The following is a 13,908-nucleotide window of genomic DNA, read 5'->3' on the forward strand; positions in this document are numbered from 1 at the left end:
TTGAAGTCCCCCTTTAAGATTTCTTAGGACTGTTAGAGCCATCTTGCACACAAAACCCCCATGGACATTTTTGAAAAGTTGGCAGGTATGCTATATATTAGATATGCTTTCTTTGTAAACCTCAATATGTAGTTTCTATATTCTGTATTTCAATATATTCTATATCATAAACAATATGTTCACAATTACATATGATTTTGTTTATTGAAAATGTGGGCTGAAAAGTCCGTTAAAGCAGTCACACTTTACTGTGTATGCTAAAGTTAATCAAGATGAACGAAACCAGATAAACTAAAGAATAGCGAGAAGAATAAGCACAATAATACAAACTTCAATAACAAGTTCTTTGACTTCCTGATCTGTGTCAAACTCTCTGTGACATAAAGGACAACAGGGGTCATCCTTCTCTAAATCTGTGGCATACTTCTTAAAGAAATGTTCAGCTCCCAGTAAGGATCCTCTTGTACTGTAAAACAAAAAGTTCAAAACTAATATCTATTCTAATGGATCTTATTTCAATAAAAGTTAGGTTAGGCAATCTACTTCTTGAACTCAATCTGGTTCTGTTCATTCTAAATCTAAATATCTCAAACTTCAGCTTGATGTCTTTATAGCTACTGTGAATTCATTAATATTCGTTGGATATTAATTTTCGTGGATTTCGTGGGTACATGAGAACTAAGAATTCAAATATTCAACGAATTACAAATTTCCTAAAGGAATGTGTGCAGACTTTGGCAAAACCACGAAATCAAATATCCACGAATTTTTCCACGAAAATAAATGAATCCACAGTAGATAAAAAAATCTGCACACTAAGTTATTAAGAGGGCTCATCAAAATAAAATATTTTTCCTTGTGTGCACATATTTTATATCAATAAGATTAAAAAAAAGAAAAAAAAAACCTTAAAGACTATACCATGGCATTATTTACATAATAATCTATTTTACCACTGAACATTAAGCAAACAATTAATCTGTTGATATCAGATATAGATGTATGAAGATGTCGTATGAATGCCAATGAGACAACTCTTCATCCAAGCCACAATTTGTTAAATTAATCATTATAGGTAATATATTTTGACTGTATGAACTTACTCTTGAGTCTGTGACATTTTGTCTTTAAATGTTAGTAGTCCATCATCAAAATTCTGGCTTCCACAAACACTGAAGATTTTCTCCTCCAAGTCTTTAAATAAATAGAAGAATTGGTAAATCTAAATGTACTCTCACTTTAAAGCAAACGCCGAGAAAAAAATCAATCTTTATTTATTGCAGACATGATGAGTTGTGAGATATTGCTCACTTATAATACACCTGCTATAAGTATTCTACAAGTAGGAATTTAATGAGCAATGGATATCAAATACATCACTCACTATAAAACTTCATCCAAAAATCTTAGCTCCAAATTTCAGGAAGATCTGATAGTTCCTGATATACATATGATGATATTTTATTACATAGCTTTTAAGTAAAGAGGAAATTAATGAGTGATACATTGAAGATGCATCACATGGCATACCATGTTCACATGAATCCTACTACCAAATTTCTGATTTGTAGTTACTGAGAAAATAAGTATTAATATTTCATGGGATGCAATAAGGGATGTTAGAAGATTGGATCAACTGGTTTATGTTACATGTATTTGGTCTTTGGTAGAGAGTTGTTTCATTGTCAATCATACCACACCTTATTCTAATAAACCTCCTTTGGAACACCAATTAGAATAACTTACTTTTCAAGTCCTCTTCCTTTTTTCTCAGTGTTTCACTGAAAGGAAAATTTCATTGCAATTAAAACTTAAAAGAATCAGACAGTAAATATTTTTATAACTGCTAAATTAAATTAAACTTTTTTTATCTAGTTTAAAGATATTTATTTATAGTGGATTGGGAAACAAAGATATTGCAACATATAGTAATCCCTTTCCACTTTGCAGGTGCAAGTTCTGCCTTGTAGCAGCATTAGCCTACTCTATTACGAAATCTACAAGGGTGTCTTTTACGTGCAAGAGATATAGCTCTCTCTTAACACAGGTCAGCCATTTATTGTCCTCTTCTGTTTTTAATTGCCTCCTAGGCCATCTTATTCTTGAAAAGTGCTGTCTCATGAATCTGACATTATCCTTATAACTATAAAAAATATCTGATGAAATACCGTCTGGTAAAATGAGTTTTTTTTGTACATAAACTTTATATAAACATTGCTCTGCATTATATATGTTATCGTTTGTGGTATTTGTCACACAGGATTACAAAATGATAAATTAAATGGGGAATGTGTCCATAGGACACAGATGTGGTCCCCAATTGCATATAAAGAAATAAAGGGACATAACTTTCGAATCGTTAAAATGACACAACCAAAATTACTTGATTAGAGTTTTGTTGTAATTAGCATTGTGTACAAATTCCATAACATTTGCTTGAGGTAATCTAACATTAGAGAACGGAAACGAAAATTCAGCAATTTTTTTACTTGTAAAGGGGCATAACTCTTCAACAGTAAAAGTGACGGCACCCAAAATTCAAACTTGATCTGTGGTTGTTGTTAAGAAGCAATGAGATTGAGTTTTATAATATTTGGTTGAGGCAAACTAAAGTTAGAAACAAATTTTGACTGACAAAGGTAAAACTTAATGCCCCCTCTGGCACTGCAGGGGCATAAAAAGGGAAACAGTTACATATGAATTTTGTCAGATTTAACATATAAAATAACCAATCTTTATGTAAGTTTTGTAAGTCAAATATTACCTGATCATCTTTTTCTCTGCCTCTTTAGTTGACAGTTGATTTTTACTTTGATGTACTTCCTGTCTTAAAGTCTTCACACTCTCTGTTTGTTTCCTGTACAAAAATTGGTCATGAAATAAAAATTCATCATGTTATATACAAATTCTTATTTTTTTTTTATCAGGAATAAAAGCTATACTGAATCTGAAATTATTTTTTATGATGGATTAAGAAATAAATGATGTAAAATCACTCAACATTTTTTGGCAGTTCTCTATAGAAATAAAACTGGATCTATAAAATTATTAATGTGACAAACATTTAAAATAAATGGCATATGTCCAGTAAATAACTAATTTTGACTAATACTTACCCAATATAATCATCTAACTGTGTCCTGATATTAGAGGTAGGCATATGTCCAAGTAAATAACTAATAGTATCTTCTTGTTTGGCTTTTCTACAAATAAACATTTAAGTTAAGCAAGATCTGCAAAGACTTATAAATGTCCCTTTATATTTCAAACTTTATATAATAAAAATCCACATTTACTAACTTTTAAATGAATTTCAATTCAGTGCATTTCTTTCAAAGAACTTTACTATCATACGTAATTGATTGGGATACCTCTTACAATTAATAGAAACAAGACATTCACAGCTTCCACCTATTGCTCTAGTTTAGTGATAGTATTGAAAATAACTTTTTCTTATATTTATGACCTTGTTTTTTCATTACCAACTTCTTTAAAGTTATCTAGCATTAAAATAAATGCTAATTTTCTTTAAACCTAGGGACATCTTTTAGACAAATCAGCCTTTAGACATAAACAGTAGATTACAGTGTCTGAAAGTTTAGTTTGTATTAATTTAAGTCCTTTTTGATCATATATTTCCACTAGTATTTCTTCATCCTTAGTTTTCAAATTCTGGATTAAGAGGACCTAGAGAGAGTAACCACATAAAAGATATACATAAATACCAAATCTCTACAGTGAATGTTACAATGTATATTATTCACTATTTTAAATGTAGGACCAAATATAGAAATAATAAATCTAAAATTACAATCTCCTAATATTTTCTTCTTTTGACCCCTTGTCTTTCTTCAGAACATCAATTTGAGCCTGGGCACTGGACTGTAAATGCAATCTATTCATCTCAGAGCTGAAATAAAAATTAAGTAAAATGTATTACATTTTTATTTATTCTTAAAAATTTGCAATAATAAATGCATGCGATACATGAAAGTTCTATATTTACTGTATATGAAATTTTGATGTTAACTTTAATAACTAGTATGTACTGTATAATTCCGATGATTATTATATAAAAACCCTGATTGACAGTCTTTTTAAAAATAAAATAAACTACAATATAAGATATCATTCCTACATTTGTATAACACTTAATTTTTCATCAAATTTGTCATTTTTGTCCCAATGTAGATTTTTTTTATAGCTAAAATGTTGTTAACCATTCATCTATTTATGTACTCTTTTCTTTTACTTGCTCCTATAATTCATTCACCTTTTCTTATGTAAATTCACAATAACTTACCTAAGTTGACTAATTTTGGCATCTAGTTCTAGTTTATCTTTCGCTAGCTGATCAATCTCTTGTTTAAGTTTGGGAATGTCTACTGTTCCTTCTGTGGACTTCAAGTCATGTTCCTACAATCAATACATAATCTTATAATGAAAGTTTGGGAATGTCTACTGTTCCTTCTGTGGACTTCAAGTCATGTTCCTACAATCAATACATAATCTTATAATGAAAGTTTGGGAATGTCTACTGTTCCTTCTGTGGACTTCAAGTAATGTTCCTACAATCAATACATAATCTTATAATGAAAGTTTGGGAACGTCTACTGTTCCTTCTGTGGACTTCAAGTCATGTTCCTACAATCAATACATAATCTTATAATGAAAGTTTGGGAACGTCTACTGTACCTTCTGTGGACTTCAAGTCCTTCTGTGGACTTCAAGTCATGTTCCTACAATCAACATGTAATCTTATAATGGACTTCAAGTCATGTTCCTACAATCTACAATACATAACCTTATAATGAAAGTTTGGGAATGTCTACTCTACCTTCTGTGGACTTCAAGTCCTTCTGTGGACTTCAAGTCATGTTCCTACAATCAATACATAATCTTATAATGAAAGTTTGGGAATGTCTACTGTTCCTTCTGTGGACTTCAAGTCATGTTCTTACAATCAATACATAATCTTATAATGAAAGTTTGGGAATGTCTACTCTACCTTCTGTGGACTTCAAGTCCTTCTGTGGACTTCAAGTCATGTTCCTACAATCAATACACAATCTTATAATGAAAGTTTGGGAATGTCTACTGTTCCTTCTGTGAACTTCAAGTCATGTTCTTACAATCAATACATAATCTTATAATGAAAGTTTGGGAATGTCTACTGTTCCTTCTGTGGACTTTGAGTCATGTTCCAAAAATCAATACATAATCTTATAATGAAAGCTTGGGAATGTCTACTGTTCCTTCTGTGGACTTCAAGTCATGTTCCTACAATCAATACGTAATCGTATAATGAAAGTTTGAGAATGTCTACTGTTCCTTCTGTGGACTTCAAGTCATGTTCCTACAATCAATACATAATCTGATAATGAAAGTTTTGGAATGTCTTCTGTTCCGTCTGTGGACTTCAAGTCATGTTCCTACAATCAATACATAATCTTATAATGAAAGTTTGGGAATGTCTACTGTTCCTTCTGTGGACTTCAAGTCATGTTCCTACAATCAATACATAATCTTATAATGAAAGTTTGGGAATGTCTACTGTTCCTTCTGTGGACTTTGATTCATGTTCCAAAAATCAATACATAATCTTATAATGAAAGCTTGGGAATGTCTACTGTTCCTTCTGTGGACTTCAAGTCATGTTCCTACAATCAATACGTAATCGTATAATGAAAGTTTGAGAATGTCTACTGTTCCTTCTGTGGACTTCAAGTCATGTTCCTACAATCAATACATAATCTGATAATGAAAGTTTTGGAATGTCTACTGTTCTGTCTGTGGACTTCAAGTCATGTTCCTACAATCAATACATAATCTTATAATGAAAGTTTGGGAATGTCTACTGTTCCTTCTGTGGACTTCAAGTCATGTTCCTACAATCAATACATAATCTTATAATGAAAGTTTTGGAATGTCTACTGTTCCTTCTGTGGACTTCAAGTCATGTTCCTACAATCAATACGTAATCTTCTTATGAAAAAAATAATATTATAATTACACTTTAAAGTTCATTTGCAATTCTATAATTTTGACAAATGATTCAAACATTTCAGAAAAAAGTTTGCTATCCACATGATTTCATTCAATTTCCATATTATATATTAAAATACTGAATATCGAATAAATAGATTGAAGTATAACTGAACAAGATTTTGTCCATAGTACATGACTGCCCCTTACACACTATCATTTTCTATGTTCAGTGGACCGAGTTATTTGGGTAAAAACTCTAATTTGACATTAAAATCAGAAACACAATATCATAGGGAACATGTGTACTAAGTTTCAAGTTGATTGGACTTCAACTTCAATAAAATCTACTTTGACCAAAACTTTAACCTCATGCTGGACAAACGGACAAACAGACAGATGAACGAATGTAAGATGCTCAGACAGAAAAGCATTATAGTATACCCCTTAATGGGGCATTAAAAAGTTCTAAAACTTTTCGTAAATAAATACAACAAACAGAGAGAAAACTTTTACTCCCACTTTGTGTGGGTTCAAATATATGAACAATAAATTTTTCAGCTTTCATTATGATAGTTGATATAAAATTCATAAGTCAAAACCCTCCCCCCCCCCCCAACAAAAATTGAGAGGATGGGTGGGATAGTAAAGTGTCCCTGTAGAGCTAGCAGATCCTGCACTATAAGTTGCAACTGTCTTGTTTCTGGTGTAAGGACAAAACAAAAGTATAATATAAAGAACTAACACTCAAGATTCTTTTATATTGATATGAAACATTTGAGGCCACACCTTTGTACAAACATAAATCATATATATACTGTAAACCAACTTATTTTCGCGATTTTCGCGTTTAGAAATATAATGCGAAAATAAATCGTCGCGAATATTTTTCATTTTTATCTTTCCTTATTAAAATCCATCAAGTAATTTTTAAAATAGCGAAATTAAATAGCCGCGAAGTAGACTAGAAATGATAAATCGCGAAATAAAGTATTCGCTAAAATTAGTCGGTTTACAGTAATGAGTTTGGACAAATAATTTTACTTACTACTCTCTTGAGTTCCCTTGTGAGTTGTTCTAGTTTTCCAGCTGAAGCATCTACTTGGCTCAATTTTTGGTTAATCTGTTTCACTTTGGTATTATTGTCTTTCTGAAAATCAAAAGATATATTCATTTTCGTTATATCAAATTAACATGATGGTGAAAATCCAATGCATTTTGTGTTGAAGAGTTTCTATATTTTTAGAGTACATTTTATGTACCAACTGCAAATAAAATTCCTTCTTGGTCATTATAATCTGTTGGTCAATACAGTGTAAACAGATGGGGGACACAAATGCATGGACACAGGGGATGCCCCTGCATGTACATAACATTATAAAGTGACATAACTCAAGAACAGTAAAAGTGACGCTACCTAAATTCAATCTTGACCAGATTTTTGTGGTTATACGCATTGTGTAAAAGTTTATAACATTTGAAAGATTGAGGCAAACATAAGTTAGAGAATGGAAACAAAAACAAATCAGCTATTTTTCCATTTATAAAGAGGTATGACTCTAGAAAGGTAAAAGTGACACTACCCTAGTTCATACTTGATGTGTGTAATATGTGGTAATACGCATTGTGTACAAGTTTTATAGCATTTAGATGAGGCAAACTTAAGTTAGAGAATAGAAATCAATTTCGGACATACAGACAGATACAGGTTAGACTTAATGCCCCTTCCACTAAGGTGGGAGCATAAAATTGTATTTTTCAATCCTAAAATCACCAGTCTCTTTTTTTATTGAATTAAATTTTAAAAACTTTAACTGCAGACTGTATGTAATGTTGACTGGAAGAAAAACTAAGTCCATTTATCAGTAAAATACAGGTACACAGGTACAAAATATCAACAAAATTTCCTTCTAGATACTAGCTTTTGATTATAAACAAGCTTCTGTCCAAGTTTGGTACAAATCCAGGTTAGTTCAAGAAAGATATTAAAATTTCCAAATTTTTCAACCACAGAATGAATATTGTGATGCCGCTGAGGACATTGATGCCAATGAAGACGATACCAATGATGGAATGTAGGATCGCTATGTCTCACTTTTTTCACAAAAGACCAAAGCTGGACAAAAAATATTTAGGCATGAGTAAATTTTTATCTTGTTAAGTACTACAGACAATATTTCACATAAAATTGCAATGCATATGAGAAAATAACCATCATTGGAAGTTAACCCTCTGTACCTGTTTACAAGCTTTAGTAACCATGAAACCTCAAGTCCAAAATATTCTATAGAAACATCAAATAAAAAAAACAATGGTGCTTTGAAACATTAAGATATATGTTTTTGACCCAATTTTTTTAATGCAATGAAATGTAGAATTATTAATTAAAATTAACTGTCAAAATTCAGGGATTTTTTTTCCGACATTTATTTGTATGTAACCGGATGTAAAGTACTATGATTTGGTGGTATTGCACCTGGATGGAAGATCCTTTGTTTGTTTTTTCTTTCAATTTTTGTACAATTTTTCTATATTCTTCAAATATATTTTTTGCACATTTATTTTTCAACACCCCACTTTTTTTAATTCTCCCCTCCCCCCCTTACCTATATATATATATCTGTAGATTTGTATAGTAATCATTATTCCATGTAAACCATTTCTAGAACACAATATATTTTTTTTGGTTGACAGTCACTTCAAAAAGTTGTTATAAATTATATAAATCCAATATATCCTTCTTATAAAGTTCAGTCCAATAAGAAACAAGAATGTGTCCAAAGTACACAGATGCCCCACTCGCATTATCATTTTCCATGTTCAATGGACCGTGAAATTGGGTAAAAATCTAATTTGGCATTAAAAGTAAAAAGATCAACTAATAAGGAACATATGTACTCAGTTTCAAGTTGATTGGACTTTTTCATCAAAAACTACCTTGACCTAAAACTTTAACCTGCAACTCACACTTTTAATTTCTATGTTCAGTGGACCATGAAAATGGGGTCAAAAGTATAAATTTGGTTTAAAAATATGAAAGATCATATCAAAAGAAACATGTGTACTAAGTTTCAAGTTGTTTGGATTTCAGCTTCATCAAAAACTACCTTGACCAAAAAATTTAACTTGAAACTCATACTTTTAATTTCTATGTTCAGTGGACCATGAAAATGGTGTCAAAAGTCAAATTTTGTTTTAAAATAAGAAAGATCATATCATAGGGAACATGTGTACTAAGTTTCAAGTTGATTGGACTTCAGCTTCATCAAAAACTACCTTGACCAAAAACCTTAACCTGAAACTCACACTTTTAATTTCTATGTTCAGTGGACCATGAAAATGGGGTCAAAAGTCTAAATTTGGTTTAAAAATATGAAAGATCATATCAAAAGAAACATGTGTACTAAGTTTCAAGTTGTTTGGATTTCAGCTTCATCAAAAACTACCTTGACCAAAAAATTTAACCTGAAACTCATACTTTTAATTTCTATGTTCAGTGGACCATGAAAATGGTGTCGAAAGTCAAATTTTGTTTTAAAATAAGAAAGATCATATCATAAGGAACATGTGTACTAAGTTTCAAGTTGATTGGACTTCAGCTTCATCAAAAACTACCTTGACCAAAACCTTAACCTGACACTCACACTTTTAATTTCTATGTTCAGTGGACCATGAAAATGGTGTCGAAAGTCTAATTTTGTTTTAAAATAAGAAAGATCATATCATAATAAATATGTGTACTAAGTTTCAAGTTGATTGGACTTCAGCTTCATCAAAAACTACTTTGACCAAAAACTTTAACCTGAAACACACACTTTTAATTTCTATGTTCAGTGGACCATGAAAATGGTGTGAAAAGTCTAATTTTGTTTTAAAATAAGAAAGATCATATCATAAGGAACATGTGTACTAAGTTTCAAGTTGATTGGACTTCAGCTTCATCAAAAACAACCTTGACCAAAAACCTTAACCTGAAACTCACACTATTAATTTCTATGTTCAGTGGACCATGAAAATGGTGTGAAAAGTCTAATTTTGTTTTAAAATAAGAAAGATCATATCATAAGGAACATGTGTCAAGTTGATTGGACTTCAGCTTCATCAAAAACTACCTTGACCAAAAACTTTAACCTAAAGTGGGACGAACGGACGGACGGACAAACGTACGGACTACAGACGGAAGGACGCACAGACCAGAAAACATAATGCCCCTCTACTATCGTAGGTGGGGCATAAAAATAGCAATGAGGCTATAATATATGTCCTTGATACTAGGTTGATACCTTTGTGGTATTAACATCTACCAGAATATCATGTGATTGTTACTATAAATAGCATAGGGTATTTCCAATCAATGGCTTCTAAACAACAAGAGATTTTAGTAGCACAAACTTTAAATTTTCAACTTACTTGATATAATTCAATTTAAAAGGTAACACATTAGTGACAATATATCATTTAATAATTTTTGAATAATGAAATTGATACACAAACAACAGCTGAAATTAATATTGAACCAAGTAATTCCTCTAAAAATGTTTTACTTTCTCTTTTGATTTTTATGTTGCTTAAGATGGGGAAATTCCTCATTAGATAGAAGCAAACTTAGACATTTAAAATGTTAAGCATCTTCTTTAGCACCTCTCCATCAGTGTTTATTTCATCAACTTACTGGCTTTAATCACATTTTACAAGCTTTTAATTAAGTGTTTTCAACTGACAGACATCTTACACATGTCCCATCTTTAGGACTATGAAGTTTATGTTATGTGGGCATCTATGACATATCCATTTTTTCCAATTATAAAACAATGAAAAATGCTGCCTAATCTAAACATTTCTACAGTGAATTTAACCTAAACACTTACAACAGGAATATGGGACATTGGTATACAAATTTATAGGAACCCCATACCCGATTTTAATTTAAGCTGGCAAAAATACACACTGTTAGACATATTAGAGTTGTACCTTTTATTCATCCGGAAGTGCATTACATATTGTAGAAGTATATATCAAATGAAAATAAAGTCATCATAGATACCAGGATTAAATTCTGCATTTACGCCAGATGCCTGTTTTGTCTTGAAAAGACTCATCAGTGACGATCTAATCCAAAAAAGTTAAAAAAGCCAAATAAAGTACCAAGTTGAAAGCTGGTCAGAAATACATGTATATTTGTCCTCCCCCAAAAAGATATACTAAAAGAGACCATTCAAAAATAATTATTATTTTATACTTGCAGGATGGATATTGAGGATCGTCGACGATACTTTATTGTAGGATCAGTAATTTTAGAGATTGTTCAACCATTGTTTAGAACCAGACTAGAAAATGACTACACAAGTGGAGGTCATGTGTCTTTTCAAGACTTTCTAAACTCTCAACCAGTAATACACATACTGTTTCACTTACGACATCGAAATGCTTGTTGCTGTAAGGACAAACCCAACTGTCTCAACAACTCAAAACTCCCATTGATTTATTGTCAATGGAATCTGCTTTACACTGAAAATCCAGGACAACCCAGCCACAACTGCCATTGCAAGTTCACAGCAAATCCTGTCCAGCTTAAAGAACTTGACATAACTTTGGCAGGTTTGATATTACTGAACTGCTGTAATCTTGGATCAACTGAAGAAAATGCTGTACGCACCTTGCGTCGCTTCAAGAATGATTATCTGAGCCACAACACAGAGGGTGAAATAACTGAGACAGAATATAAAAGCCTGTGGACAGACCTAACTAGTTTTGTTCTACAGCTAGATCCGAATAAACAAGACCACCTTTTCAGGATAGAGAACAGACCACTTGATGAAGGATTATGTAGTAGATACAATATAGATCTTTTGAATATTCATAAGAAACTGAATGAGGTAAGCTTTTACCTTCTCTCCCTAAATAAAAGCTAATCAAAGAGCATGATTGCTCTGAGGGATATGATTGCCATTGTTTTCATTGATATTAGTATTATTCTCAAAAATAATTCAACTGCATGTAAAATGAACCTGTGTTCTCTATTTAATTTACATACCGGGGTAATCTGAATAGTTTTTAACTTTGAAAATAGCCAATCTTCGATACAAGTGTATGAACAATGTAATTATTGTTTTAATTTTTGTACTATCAATTCCAAGTTTACTTTCCACAGCAGTCACTGTCAGAGAATGAGAGAATGTATCTCATTTCGTACCTATTTTCCTATTTTCCTACATGAAACCCCATTCCCAACTCTTTAATTATTCAGTTTCCTTTAGGTCAGTGGGCATATCTCCTGTCAGTACACATTCCTCTGTTTAAAATGCAATCTCTTTTTATATTATACAACATCTATCGACAGGACGAGTTATATTTTCTTGCCTTATCGTCATATTTTGATTCTGACATTGACGGAAGTAAAAGGGCGACAACTCGAAGGGATATGGAAGACTCCACTTCGACTGAAGGGTGTTCAAGTTGCACCTTTACGTTATTGGCTACATTTATTTTAATTGAAATGTTGCATATATGATTTGAAATTATGCAACAACAATAACCCTCAATATCAGACATACAAAGAAAGGATTTCACGAGTTTCAAATTAATCAATGGAGTGGGGAATCCAGAGCAACCATGCATTTAATCTGATATCCCTGGAAGTCATGAAAACTATATGCATGCGCATAACTACATAAACAAACCCTATACATGATTTGTAGCAAGGATGCAATTTATATTAAATGGCACTCAAACAATCTAGACCACTCTCCATTACTTTATGGAATTTAAATATCAAATATCAGTTTCATAACGATGTAATGTAAGAAAACCTCCACTTCAGTTCTAATCGGACAGAAATAGATTTATCGGAATTCAGAGAACTCTTGCATTTTAACAAAAATGGGGAATTCCCTCTGATGTGTTTCTACATATATATAACAAGAGTGCACACACTGAAATGTCTCGCCTTCTTTACTAATCCTTGATACTATCTTGATAGACCTAAATGTAAAGTTTTATTACAACTGTCACATAAACTCAACATTAACCAAGATAATGAAACATTGATCAATGAACCATGAAAATGAGGTCAAGGTCAGATGAACCATGCCAGGCAGACATGTACAGCTAACAATTCTTCAATAAAACAAATATAGTTGACTTATTGCTTATAAATAAAGAAAAACAGACCAAAACACACACACTTAAAACTTAGCAATGGACCGTGAAAATGAGGTCAAGGTCAAATAAAACCTGCGTAACCGACATATAGATCATAAAATATTTCCATACACCAAATATAGTTTACCTAATGCATAAAGTATTAGAAAAATAGACCAAAACTAAAAAACTTAACTTTGACCACTGAACCATGAAAATGAGGTCAAGGTCAGATGACACCTGTCAGCTAGACATGTACACCTTACAATCATTCCATACACCAACTATAGTAGACCTATTGCATATTGTATAAGAAAAACAGACCAAAACACAAAAACTTAACTATAACCACTGAACCATGAAAATGAGGTCAAGGTCAGATGACACCTGCCAGTTGGACATGTACACCTTACAGTCCTTCCATTCAAGGAATATACTAGACATATTGCTTATAGTATCTGAGATATGGACTTGACCACCAAAACTTAACCTGGTTCACTGATCCATGAAATGAGGTCGAGGTCAGATGAACCATGCCAGGCAGACATGTACAGCTAACAATTCTTCAATAAAACAAATATAGTTGACTTATTGCTTATAAATAAAGAAAAACAGACCAAAACACACACACTTAAAACTTAGCAATGGACCGTGAAAATGAGGTCAAGGTCAAATAAAACCTGCGTAACCGACATATAGATCATAAAATATTTCCATACACCAAATATAGTTTACCTAATGCATAAAGTATTAGAAAAATAGACCAAAACTAAAAAACTTAAC

The 13,908-nt window shown here is 31.8% G+C and overlaps 1 protein-coding gene across 1 annotated transcript in view; it reads right to left on the reverse strand.

Annotated features, from left to right (window-relative positions):
* Nucleotides 1-13,908, reverse strand: part of LOC134696606 (DNA repair protein RAD50-like) — a 65,707-nt gene that overhangs the window by 14,151 nt on the left and 37,648 nt on the right. Inside the window, exons 17-24 of the mRNA XM_063558470.1 lie at nucleotides 7,034-7,135; nucleotides 4,304-4,416; nucleotides 3,812-3,910; nucleotides 3,117-3,203; nucleotides 2,765-2,857; nucleotides 1,747-1,781; nucleotides 1,104-1,194; nucleotides 331-466 (exon numbers count right to left, since the gene is read on the reverse strand). Coding sequence (XP_063414540.1) covers nucleotides 331-466; nucleotides 1,104-1,194; nucleotides 1,747-1,781; nucleotides 2,765-2,857; nucleotides 3,117-3,203; nucleotides 3,812-3,910; nucleotides 4,304-4,416; nucleotides 7,034-7,135 — 756 coding nt within the window. The remainder of the gene's footprint in view (nucleotides 1-330; nucleotides 467-1,103; nucleotides 1,195-1,746; nucleotides 1,782-2,764; nucleotides 2,858-3,116; nucleotides 3,204-3,811; nucleotides 3,911-4,303; nucleotides 4,417-7,033; nucleotides 7,136-13,908) is intronic.

The sequence above is a fragment of the Mytilus trossulus genome, chromosome 14 (assembly GCF_036588685.1).
Source record: "Mytilus trossulus isolate FHL-02 chromosome 14, PNRI_Mtr1.1.1.hap1, whole genome shotgun sequence".
Lineage (NCBI taxonomy): Eukaryota > Metazoa > Mollusca > Bivalvia > Mytilida > Mytilidae > Mytilus > Mytilus trossulus.